Source organism: Emys orbicularis, chromosome 13, assembly GCF_028017835.1.
Source record: "Emys orbicularis isolate rEmyOrb1 chromosome 13, rEmyOrb1.hap1, whole genome shotgun sequence".
Lineage (NCBI taxonomy): Eukaryota > Metazoa > Chordata > Testudines > Emydidae > Emys > Emys orbicularis.
The window spans coordinates 21961243-21974149 of record NC_088695.1 but is presented as its reverse complement, the minus strand read 5'-3'; the positions used below and the strand labels follow the sequence as shown (position 1 = coordinate 21974149).

At 41.3% G+C, this 12907-nt stretch overlaps 1 protein-coding gene and 1 pseudogene across 1 annotated transcript in view; both read right to left on the bottom strand.

The window, feature by feature from the left end:
- LOC135887580 (zinc finger protein 420-like) overlaps positions 1 to 12907 on the bottom strand; it is a 411396-nt pseudogene that overhangs the window by 94572 nt on the left and 303917 nt on the right.
- LOC135887686 (butyrophilin subfamily 1 member A1-like) overlaps positions 1 to 12907 on the bottom strand; it is a 63888-nt gene that overhangs the window by 34024 nt on the left and 16957 nt on the right. Inside the window, exons 2-4 of the mRNA XM_065415413.1 lie at positions 4974 to 5090; positions 3051 to 3398; positions 926 to 1210 (exon numbers count right to left, since the gene is read on the bottom strand). Of these exons, the coding sequence (XP_065271485.1) occupies positions 926 to 1210; positions 3051 to 3398; positions 4974 to 5090 (750 nt within the window). The remainder of the gene's footprint in view (positions 1 to 925; positions 1211 to 3050; positions 3399 to 4973; positions 5091 to 12907) is intronic.

The window sequence follows — 12907 nt, the reverse complement described above, 5'->3', positions numbered from 1 at the left end:
TAAAAACCAGGGGTGTGGGTTCCCAACTGCTTTAACCCATGGAGCCACACACCTCACTCAGAGCTAAAAAATATAACCTTCTTTCTCAAATATTTTTACATACCATTTAAGTTTTCCTTTATATCCTTTCTCGGTTTGATAAATTTACTGCTGCTGCCTATACTTTAAGATACCTTGATAGAGTTAATCTCTCTTGGCTCGGGTCTCCCTATCTTCCTACTTTGCTCTTCCCTCTCCTTTTCCCCCCCCCGCTTCATTTCTGCTCTCTTTTTGTTTTAAAAGTTATAGTTTTTACAGAAACCTCCAAAAGATAAAGCAATTGAAAACAGAACAGAACAACAAAGAAAGAGAAAACACGGAAAAAACTTTACTTTGAATAATTCCAGTAAATTAATTATTTTAATCCTTCAGGAATGCAACAACTGGAAGTACTCCTAACTTTCTTGAAGATACGGTTGCCTAGCAACAGAAATGCAGGCTCTGGTTCTAATCCTAACCACTGACTAATATTTGAAACATGGGTTTTCCTTATTTCCATATAGCAGGGTTTTAAAATAAAGTTAATATAAAGAATTGAAAATGCCTTAAGTTACTAAATTAATACAACAAATTTAGCAAATTTAATTTGAATTTTTGTCAATTTTTATTAAAAGTTTTAAATAAGGTAATAACTTGCTTATTAACTCTTTTGTTTCTCTCTCTGTTTTTTTTAAATGCATTGCTTTCATAACTAATTTGTTAATGCCTTATTTTGTACAATTATAAATAGAATTCTGGCGCCATTTGTTTTTAATTGTAAGGCTGCCCTGTGTTGTATGTTGTGTGTGTCAGAGAACACACATGTAACCAACATCTGACCACAGCTGTCTTTTTTTAATGTTGCTAAAAAACAACAACAGTTTGTGGGTTTTTGATGGCTACTGACCTGATATATAAAATAATGTTGATTCCTTTTCTTGGCTGAGGTGGGTGTTCCTGACCAAACAAGAGAAGTTCTGATTTGAATGTTCTGTTAGAATGATAGAAGTTTGTGTTTCATACAGGCCACTGGCTTCTTGGGAATTTGTTTGAGAGGATGAAGGTAAGGGCTGTCCCTTGAGATCTCTCCACAGCACCTCGGGCTCTGGGTACCATCTGGCCGATCGGCACACCAGTCGGATCCCTCCATCCTGGTAACCCTCAACAGAGATGTGAGGAGCAGAGCCTGAAGCTAGAGACAAATGAATAAATCCATGTTGATTTATGCACATATTCAGCCTAGAGAATAAGAATGTAAACTTCCCATTTATTCCCAGTGCTCATGGACTCAGGAAACTATATGAACAAGAAACTGTAATTATTTCATGGAGGGGAAGGGGAAACTTTTCTCCTCGGTATTGGTTTATCTCCAGATCTACACAGAGCACAGCATGGCATTTCTGGATTATATGAACCCCTTTAATTGATAATTTAGCTTAGCACTAACAGATTTAAAAGAAACTGAGAAAAATAAACCTTGTATTTCAAATGTGTCTTCAGGTGAAATATCTCCTATTTGATTGTATTAAATATACTGTACTTAGCCCTACAAATACATTATCAGAGCAGAAGGGGAGAAGTATCTGGACATCTCCTTGAGCGTAACCATCTTGAACTGCCTCTTGACTGGTGAAAAAACAGCCTTTCACAGGATGAAAGCTTCCTCCTCAAAGTTTTATCTAGCCTTCACCAGAATAAAATAAATCTCCAGAAGGTGACACCAGAGTGTCCCAGGGCCAGCAGATCATTAGGTACTCTTTTTCAAATGTGGGGTATCTAGTGCCCATAGGTTAGGAATGGGCATTCTTGACTGGCATGGATGTGGCTAGTTTGTACAATTAATTCCAGTTAATGTGAAGACTGTGCAGGTCTGTTCCACTATAAAGGATGTTATTTATGGTTGGAAGGGTATTTTCATATAATGACAATTACCGCAGGAAACTAAAATTCAGTCCTGGGCATTAGATTTAACTATGTGAATACAGGAAATCAGATGTTATATCTCTGTTTTATTCTCTTCATCCCACACCCTGAAAGTGGCAAAATATTAGATGACTATTGATAAAGAAGGTGTAATAATTCAGGAGCCCCTTCTCCAATTTACTTCACTTTTGATACAATAAATATTCTACCTCAGCAACAGACCATGGGTAAAATGTTCAAAGTCACCTAACTGAATTAGGAATTTAAGTCCTACTTTCAAAAGTGACATACTGAAGTTCCTGTGAGGAAATGAATGGTACCAAAAAGGGAATTCCGCATAGTGTCAGCCAGTGGGAGGGAGGCGCATTGGTGTGTGCCATGGGCCAGGCACTCACTAACACACAAAGGCTGCTGCACATATTTTTGTGATCACATAACCAGGTGGCTTTGGAAGCCACCATGCTACTGCAATGATTTTGGTGGAGGAAGAGGAGGAGGAAGCAATTTAGCCTCTAATTGTGGAAAAAAACTTTTCTTGGAGCAACTTCACTTGACTGAGCACTGTGCTGTGTGCTCAGAAGCCAGTACTGACTAGTAGGAAAGGCTAGTGATGTGGTCCTGGGATGACCAGCAATGGAGACAGAATGTCTAGCTGACAAAGGGCACTTTCCTACAGAGCTGTGTAGAGCTCACCTTGGTGCTGCCGCAGCATCACACCAACATGAGAGCTCCCCTCCGTGTGGAGAAGCACGTAGCCATTGCTATCTCTGATTGCTACCAGTCAGTAACTCAACAATCTGGTGTTGGTAGATCAGCCGTCAGGGCTGTTGTCATGGACACATGCACTACTATAAAGATGGTGCTGATGGCAGAGGTCATAAAGCTTGGCCATGCACAGGGGGTTATAGATGGATTTGCATGGCTTTTAAAGTGGATTATCCAGTTTGCACTAACTGAACAGGTATTTTGGAAGAAGATTAGCTTCATGTGGATGTGGGCCATTTTTATTTAAAAATGCTGCAGTTACTGAAAAATAAACCGCAAGGTCAACAAGCCCTTCGAATCACTCAGAGCCATCCTTGAAGGAAATACAGATACAGGCTACTGACCTGCCACCTTTAGTTCCAATAGAGCTTCTTCATAAAAGATATCATCTTGAACAAAACAGCTGTACTGTCCTTCATCAGAGAGTCTGATACTGAAAATTCTCAAGGCAACACTCCCATTGGCGAGACCATCTTTCAAGAGCTCTGTCCTCCCCTGATATTCCGGCATCTGCTTCCCATATTGGTCCTTTCCATTACTATAGTGATGCACAAATGGGGACAGCTGGGACCGGAACCATGTCACCTCCATGTTCTCAGCACTCATCCTGGGGGACAGGTGACAGGGTAACACTATCTCCTCATCCACAATGGCTGTGACAGGCTGTTCAGGTCCAATCACTTTAAACTGAGCTGAGAAATGTACCAGGAGATAAAGAAAATAAACTCAGAGAGAAGATCCTATACATGTAATCAGTCTCACACACAAGCCAGGTCTTGTTTTATATATTTTTATATTTCTGGGAGCTATTTCATATGTTCAAAGATCAGAAGGGACCATTGTGATCATCTGGTCTGACTTCCTGTGTAACACAGGCTGCAGAATTTCTCTATGGCAAAGAGCTAGTCTTCCCTGACTGGGAATCGAATGCAGGCTATGGCAGTGACAGCACCAAATGCTGAGCACTACAACACCAGGGTGAAGGGCTCTGTGAATGAACACTCTGTGTCCTGAAGTGTGTATATTCTGGGTGCTCATCCTGCAGAGCAGGGTAACAAAATGTGATAATTGACAATGGCAGAGGCAGCATGATCAGGTCTAATCATCATACACTGTGTTGTGAAATATACCAGGACACACAAGACATTTTTTTTCTGCCCCCTCAATCGTGTCACCCCAGCAGTAGCACAGAGGGTAGGATTAGGCCTGGTAAACTAGGGTAAGAAACTGGAGGAAATTTTAGGGGGCTGGGGACCTGATCTAATCCAACTGACGTGAATGGAAAGACTTTTAGTGGGATTTGAATCAGCTCCTCAGGGCCCCGCCAGTTTCTGTGCTCAGATTCGCAGTGTAGGAATCCCTTTATTGCCTGAAGACTAGTTGGCAGCTCTTGCAGACTGTCACCTCTTGCTTCCTAATCTGTAATCTTCAAACAGGATTCTGCACCCCTGAGCTCTGGGATCTGCTCTGGCTCCCAGTATATTTCTGGTGCAATTCAAGGTGTTTGGTTTTTGACATGTGAAGCACTAAGTGGCTTGGAACAGGCTATGACCTCTCTCCTCATGTGATACGACAGTGGCGAAGAGCGCTGGGATGTTCAGTCTAACAGTCCCGCTGGTTTTAGTGGGAGAGAGATGGTGGTGAGAAGAATGCAACACCACACTGGTCTGATACCTCTACAGTCCATTCTGTCTTGGGCAGGGAATGGATGGAAGAGGATGCAAGTGAGATAAGGTGTGTTGGGGAATTATTAGTCCTGAAGGCTTAGGAAGGCAGGAGGGTGTTTTTAAACCAAACCAAACCAAACCAAACCAAACCAACCAACCCACTATTGGACCAGTTTGGAATGTGTGCTAGATTTCATTCAGCTTTGTATTGGCAACCAAAGAGAGTGACGGGCCCTTTTTGTAAATATAAAAATCCAATAATTTTAATTATACAGGATTGTGTTACTCAGCAGTAAAAGTGTGTCCATCCAATGAGCTGGGCCTCCTTGGCAATCTTTACAAAATACAGGTATGAACAGACAGAGCTGCAAATTACCCCAAGCTCAGATCAAATAGTCCAGCAACAACATAAATACAGCCAAAAAACAACAACTACGGCCCTGATCCTGCTCTGTGCTTATGTCTACACACTGGGATTAGTTCCATTGACTTCAATGGGACTACTCACAGGGCATAAAGATAAGCCTATTTGTAAGGGACTGTAGGCTTGGGGCCCAAATAAATCCTATGGGAAGCAGCAGAGGCAGTGAAGATTCCTACCTGTTTCCAACTTGTGAACATAAAAAGTCATAAAATAAATAATAAAACCAAGCAAAGAGAAGCTGAATCCGGAGCTGTGGCAGAACGAGAGAACCTTCATCTTCACTGAAACTTCATCTAGAACACAGGAAGAGAAAAAACACACAAAACAACAATTTACCCTAGTGAGTAGGATGCAGTGATTATGACCAGCTGGATACTGGAGTTTGAGGAATAGAAGATTACAGAGGATACATTAAATAAAAAAGGATAAATTAATTGTTAAGTGAACTCATTTTCAAATTATGGAGTGACAGCAATCATCCCATATTTAAGGTTGAAATTGAGTTTCCATTACAAGTCCACACACAAAAAGGCAGATCAGTGTAAAATGATATTAATTTCCCCATCACCAAAAAAGAGAGAAAATTGATATATTAATCCCTTGAATATTAATTAAGGGTAGCATTTTGAAAATCACTGAGAATTGGCCTAATTGTGCCCCACTGAAGTCAATGGGAATATTTATAGTTACTCTACTGGGGACAGGAAGGTTAAACCAACCGTGATAGGTTTCAAAAATCTGCCCCTACAATACTATGCATTGGGAATTTGCCCTTTTGTAATTAAAATTATGGCTGTTCGATTTTTTTATCACAACAATCCCATAATCCCCTACACAGACTTCTCCTTTTTTCCCCAGCAGGAAGCAATGAGACAATGTCACATTAAAGTAAGTTGTGCAGAAAGTTTAGCAGGTGGAAAATATACAGGGACAGAACATACTATGATGATTTATTGTTTGCTTTGTAGTAGCAACTAGGAGCACCAGTCACTGATCAGACCCCATTGAACTAGATACTGTACATAACATGTAACCAAATTATATCCTATAGATCTACTCATGGAGGGGAACCCGGATCTCTCGCCTTCCACATGATCAAAAAATTCTGGGTTCTTTATATTTGTCTTTTGGTATCTGAGCATTTAGGCTGCACTCAGGTCATATTCTTTAGCTTTTTCCTATAACCATAAGGGCTAGAAACTTGCTTTTTAAAATAAAAATGAAAGCTGAAATTCTCATAATCAAAGGACTAGAACAGCTGGGGCTGTAAGGAAAACATCATATATGTCAAGACTTATGATAAAATGGTGACAGTTCACAACACTGGAACTGGTCAAATATGTTGTATAAAAGACAAAATTAAAAAAAAAAGTTTTCCTGTTATTTGATTTTTTTTTTGTAATTTTTCAGCAAAATATTTCAAAATGAATTTTCTTATTTCAAATGGAATCAAAAGATTTTTTGTTAGGTGTCTGGGGGTGTGATTTTGTTGGTTTCCCTCCATCCTTTCTTAAAGAAAAAAAAAGTCTGTTTGTGCTTACCAAACAGACTTTGCCTTAGTAATTCCCTTTTTAAACCTAGTTATTAATGTTGCTTTTTTATTCACTTTTTTACCATGTGCTTACCAATCAGGTTTTGCCTTTCCCTTTTTAAACCTAATTTTCAATATTATTTAACTCTTTTCTTAAACTAACCCTTTAAAAACAAATATTTCCTTTTTTCTTTAAGTTCTATCTTTCTATTCTTTCATAACCTGCCTTTACCAGCCTCTTTTCTTGAATAACTTACCTCTCTTCTTTCAAATTTCCTTTTTTCTCTAAACCTTACTCAAACTTTCTTTTTTCATCTTTAAACTTTCTCACTCCTTTCAACCTTTTTCTCTCAATGTAACCAAACACACACACACACAAATTTTTAAATGTTTTTAAAGGCTCTTTTCTTAACCTAGCCTGGTATTAAATAGTTTAAAGGCTTTTTTTATTCACTTTTTTAACCCTGTGGTTACCAAACAGGCTTTGCCTTAGTAAATGCCCTTTTTAAACCTAGTTTTCAATATTATTTTACTCTTTTTTTTGTAATTTTTCAGCAAAATATTTCAAAATGAATTTTCTTATTTCAAATGGAATCAAAAGATTTTTTATGAGGTGTCTGGGGGTGTGATTTTGTTGGTTTCCCTCCATCCTTTCTTAAAGAAAAAAAAAGGAGGGGGTGTAGAGTAGGAGAAAAAGATTGGGAAATCCAAAAATAAAATAAAATAAAATAAAAATGTTCGGATTATTTAAAAAAATGCTTGAGTTGTTCCATTGAAAAACCTGGCTAATGCCATAAAAATTTCAAATGAAACAAAAAAGAATAAAACGTTCAAAATGTGTCCTGGAAAATAATTCCCATTTTTAACCACAAAGACTCCCCTCCAATGTTTTTTCACCTATCTGGGGACAATGGGCCATATCCACAAAGGTACTTAGGTGCCTAAGCCCCAGGTTTCTGCCTTTGGATGTACTCACTGTTGCCTCACCCTAGGTAGGAGACAGGTATCCAGGTGCCCAAGTCCCAGTGTGATCCACAAACCAGGGGAAGATTGGCGGGCAAGCATAGAATCATAGAATATCAGGGTTGGAAGAGACCTCAGGAGGTCATCTAGTCCAACCACCTGCACAAAGCAGGACCAACACCAACTAAATCATCCCAGCCAAGGCTTTGTCAAGCCGTGCCTTAAAAACCTCAAAGCATCTATCTTTTGTGCGGGGTCCAATCCAGTGGGTCTGCTCAAAGGCTGCCTAGCTCTACGCTAATAGCCAGCCATGGGGGGAGAGGAGGAGGTAATTCTTTCTAGCAGAAGTATATATTATTAAGTCACACGATGGGTGGAAAACTGAAGATTTAGCCATTATATTTGTCCAGAAGTTAACGGCCTAGATGACTCATCCAATCTGAACATGGTGAGTAAAATATCATTTTCTCTGCCCTCTAGGGATGGCTGTGTGAACATCATAGCATCTAATTCTCCTCAACAAAACCACATTTTCTCTTACCAGAAAGAATACACAAGGAACTTTCCAATCAGTGTACCGTAGTCTTCTATGACAAGCATTGCAATTTTGTGCGTCCAGAATAACAACACCAAATTCTTCCCCAAGTATCATTACACACAGAGCTAACACACAATTTTATATACTGGCATCCTGAGTGGGGGGGCTGTGACATACCCCTAGATTGTGGGACTGCTGAGTCCCCTTAAATTCTTCAGCCTGGGCTGTCCTTCACAATTCTATGCTAGTGATAAGCAGCAAATCCCTCCAAGTGTTGTGATCACTCACCCATCAACATGTGGTGGCACACACCCAGTTGAGTTGCATGAATGCTTTCTAAGCCACTCATGAACTATACACAGGGAAACCTCAGCCAATTTCCCCAGCCCCCAACCTTGCATCCCAGTGATATACCATCTCAGACTGCTCAAGACCTTCTCTTGAACAGTGCAAGCTCGTTTATTAGTTTGCCACTTCATCCAAGGAAGTTGGACATCCACCAGCCTTTGTAATCTGAGCAGAATCCCCAAGCACTTTAGACAAATTAGACATCAAAATAAGTTTCTAACTACAGAAAGATAGATTTTAAGTGATTATAAGTGTTAGGCACAGACATCAAAGTTGGTTACATAAAAAATAAAAATAGAATCACAGTCTAAATTCTAACTTTAATAGACTAAGCAATATTTGAAACAAACAGCTTCTCTCACCCCACTGGATGTTTCAGGCAGTTTACAATTCCCAATACACAGGCTGAATTCCCTTCTCAGTCTGGGACCAATCTCCCCAGTTCAAAGTCTTTGTCTTCCAAATGATCTTCCAGGTATTAGGATGGGGGAGGAGAACAGCCGAGTGGTGATATCATTGACCGTCATTTATACTTTATTTTGAGGTGCTAGAAAGATCCTTGCTGTGACGTGAGGGTTAGGTTGCCCTCATTCTGTACATGCCCTGAGGATGCAATCCACGCCATCCTCCAGATCATTAATGAAGATATTGAACAAAACTGGCCCCAGGACCGACCCTTGGGGCACTCCACTTGATACTGACTGCCAACTAGACATAGAGCCATTGATCACTACCCGTTGAGCCCATTCATCCAGCCCATACTTCTTTAACTTGCTGGCATATTTTAAATTTTAAAATATTGTGCGCAGAATTTTTAATTTTTTGGCACAGAATTCCCTCAGGAGTAAGCTTTACTAATTATTCATTGCTGTGGGTAAAATGTGTGCAATAAGTTTTTTTCCTTTAAAGCTTCTCAGTCCCCCCCCCATAATAAATTCTGTGCCCCCAGGAGGGCGTACCCCATAGTTTGAGGTTGAGGGTGCCCCACATCAGCCCAGGTGAGTGCTCTAAGCACTGGGCTAAAAGTTAGAAGATGGACTCCTCCTCTGTCCATGTGGTGTCCAATTCTTCACAAGAACTGAGGGAGGCAGAAGAGGAGTTCCCAATTGTGGATTTCAAGCAGAGATTGGGCTGCAGGGAGGTGCCTGAGTTAGGTACCTACCTCCATGAGAGGTGTAGGACTTAGTGCAGCCCTTTTTTGGCATCTCCCATTGGCTCTCTCAGTCAGCTTTCTACCTATCATGCTGGCTTTTGCGGATCACATTCTTGGGCATCTATGTCTCCCTATTCATTCTATAGGGAACCTACTCACCTAACTCAGGATTTGTGGAACACATTTTCCCCATATTTTCTTGACACCAAAAAGTGAGGCATTACAGTGCTCAGCGTCACAATGCATAAGTCCCTTTATGGTTCCAGGCCTAGGATGAATAAAGTTGGTTGACATGTTTCAAATACAAATTTTTTGCCACTTATTATTTTTTTTTTCAAAAATGAAAATTTTCATGGGAAAATGTAATTTTCCATTTATTTTCAGTTTTTCCAACAGGGAATGTCAATATTAAATTAGGTTAAAATTTGAGATTCATTTTGAATTAATGTTTTCATTTGTTTTGGTTTAAAAAAGCAAACCATTTCTAAAAATTTGAGATTTCAGAATTTCTCCCTTTTCCCCCCATTTCCCTTGTTTGCTCCTGAATGACACAGAATGAATTATATCTAGGTTTTTCTGTCATTTGTGTATTTTACACACTACATTTTCAAAACTTCCTCAACTTTAGAAAAGTTACAAAGTGGCAAAAAGTGGTTCCCCCCCATTATCTGCATAATAGCTGTGTGTTGCATTTCCTGCAACCAGATGGGGTTTTTAGTACAATGAGAAAATATAAGAGATGGAACTAAAGTGTTACAGGGTATGGTGGGAGTGGAGGCGGAGCAACATTGTGCATCGACTACAAGAAAGGGACCGAGAGACTTTTTCCATTGGACCATATGAACTGGAACCATAAGCTGGATGGATTCACCAAGGGGAAGTCGTGCCTGACTAACCTGATTGCCTTCTATGATGAGATAACTGGCTCTGTGGATGAGGGGAAAGCAGTGGATGTGTTATTCCTTGACTTTAGCAAAGCTTTTGATACGGTCTCCCACAGTATTCTTGCTGCCAAGTTAAAGAAGTATGGGCTGGATGAATGGACTGCAAGGTGGATAGAAAGCTGGCTAGATCGTCGGGCTCAACGGGTAGTGATCAATGGCTCCATGTCTAGTTGGCAGCCGGTTTCAAGCGGAGTGCCCCAAGGGTCGGTCCTAGGGCCGGTTTTGTTTAATATCTTTATTAATGATCTGGAGGATGGTGTGGACTGCACTCTCAGCAAGTTTGCTGATGACACTAAACTAGGAGGCATGGTAGATACACTAGAGGGTAGGGATCGGATACAGAGGGACCTAGACAAATTAAAGGATTGGGCCAAAAGAAACCTGATGAGGTTCAACAAGGACAAGTGCAGAGTCCTGCACTTAGGACGGAAGAATCCCTTGCACAGCTACAGACTAGGGACCGAATGGCTAGGTAGCAGTTCTGCAGAAAAGGACCTAGGGGTCACAGTGGACGAGAAGCTGGATATGAGTCAACAGTGTGCTCTTGTTGCCAAGAAGGCTAACGGCATTTTGGGCTGTATAAGTAGGGGCATTGCCAGCAGATCGAGGGACGTGATCGTTCCCCTTTATTCAACATTGGTGAGGCCTCATCTGGAGTACTGTGTCCAGTTTTGGGCCCCACACTACAAGAAGGATGTGGAAAAATTGGAAAGAGTCCAGCGGCGGGCAACAAAAATGATTAGGGGTCTGGAGCGCATGACTTATGAGGAGAGGCTGAGGGAACTGGGATTGTTTAGTCTCCAGAAGAGAAGAATGAGGGGGGATTTGATATCAGCCTTCAACTACCTGAAGGGGGGTTCCAAAGAGGATGGAACTCGGCTGTTCTCAATGGTGGCAGATGACAGAACAAGGAGCAATAGTCTCAAGTTGCAGTGGGGGAGGTCTAGGTTGGATATTAGGAAACACTATTTCACTATTAGGGTGGTGAAGCACTGGAATGCGTTACCTAGGGAGGTGGTGGAGTCTCCTTCCTTGGAGGTTTTTAAGGCCCGGCTTGACAAAGCCCTGGCTGGGATGATTTATTTGGGAATTGGTCCTGCTTTGAGCAGGGGGTTGGACTAGATGACCTCCTGAGGTCCCTTCCAACCCTGATATTCTATGATTCTATGATTCTATGATGATTCTAAGATCACTGAACGTTAAATCTCACCAAATGAGGGTCAATCCATCCTCATCATCGTATCCACTCATTATACTCCACACCTGACATAGCCATTATATGAACAACATACCCTCATATCGCAATGTCTGTACTTTGACTCATTAATCTTTTACCTCCAATCAGGGATATTGCAGATTATGTATTCCTTACGCCAGCCGATCTTAAACCGAACTTCACACCCCCGATAATCTGTACGTTATTCCCTGATAACCAGAAACTTCTATGCTTAAACTCTGTACTGTTCACTTTTTTAAAACATCATCTTAATAAAATTTTTATATATGAGCATGCATTGGAAGGCTGCCTGGCTGTTCTCTCAAGGCAAGGCCAAGCAATCAGTCGGGAGGGGCAAGAGTGGATTGGGGGAAAAGGTATAACACACTAAAAGGCCAAAGAAATGCCTGTCTCTGACCGTAGCACACCCCCATTCCTCACCCCTCCCATGGGATACAAAAGAGGTGGGGTGAAGACCATAAATTCATGACCCTCCAAACGGAATATGACCATAAGTTGTAAGGGGTGTGACTAGGGGTGTGCACTTCAGGTATATTTGGCCCTGCTAAGGAGGAGGAGGTGGGGAAGGGGAATGGGGAGGGGGGAGGAGCAGAGACACAGGGCAAGGTTCTGTGGCGTCAGAGCTGGGAAGCGGGACACTGGAAAACAAGGTTTTGTAGTGTCAGAGTTATAGAAACTAATCCCAATAAACATCGTGTTGCCTGCACTTGGACTTCTGCTTTCTGTCTTCGTGACAAGAACTAGGGGAGGAGGTGAAGGGAAAGCCCTCTAACAATAGCTGCAGTGATTTTTTTCAGTAGTGTAAAGAGGCAGAGAGTCTCAGAGCCCGGGCCAACTGACTCGGGTTTTGAGGCTTGTGCTAAGGGGCTAAAAAGAGCAGTGTGGATTTTCCCACTCAGGTTGGTGTCCAGGGTCTTGGACCCTCCCCCACACTGGGTTTCAGAGCTTGGGGTCCAGCCCAAGCAGGAATGCCCACACTGCTACTTTTAGCCCCACAGACTCAGTGCCATTTTTTTCAGTGTAGATGTACACCTCTACCTCGATATAACGCTGTCCTCGGGAGCCAAAAAATCTTACCGTGTTATAGGTGAAACCGCGTTATATCGAACTTGCTTTGATCCACCGGAGTGCGCAGACCCGCCCCCCCCCCCCCCCCCCCCGGAGCACTGCTTTACCGTGTTATATCAGAATTCATGTTATATTGGGTCACGTTATATTGAGGTAGAGGTGTACTCTGAATGTACATTTTGAACTGATTTGCATTCACAGCAAGAGACATTTATTAGTGACAATCCATGGGATATATTTAAATTTATTTGTATTTCAATGTCAAGATATAAAATATATTTTTAAAATAGCTATCCCAACGCTATGCAGACAATAACCAATACAATCC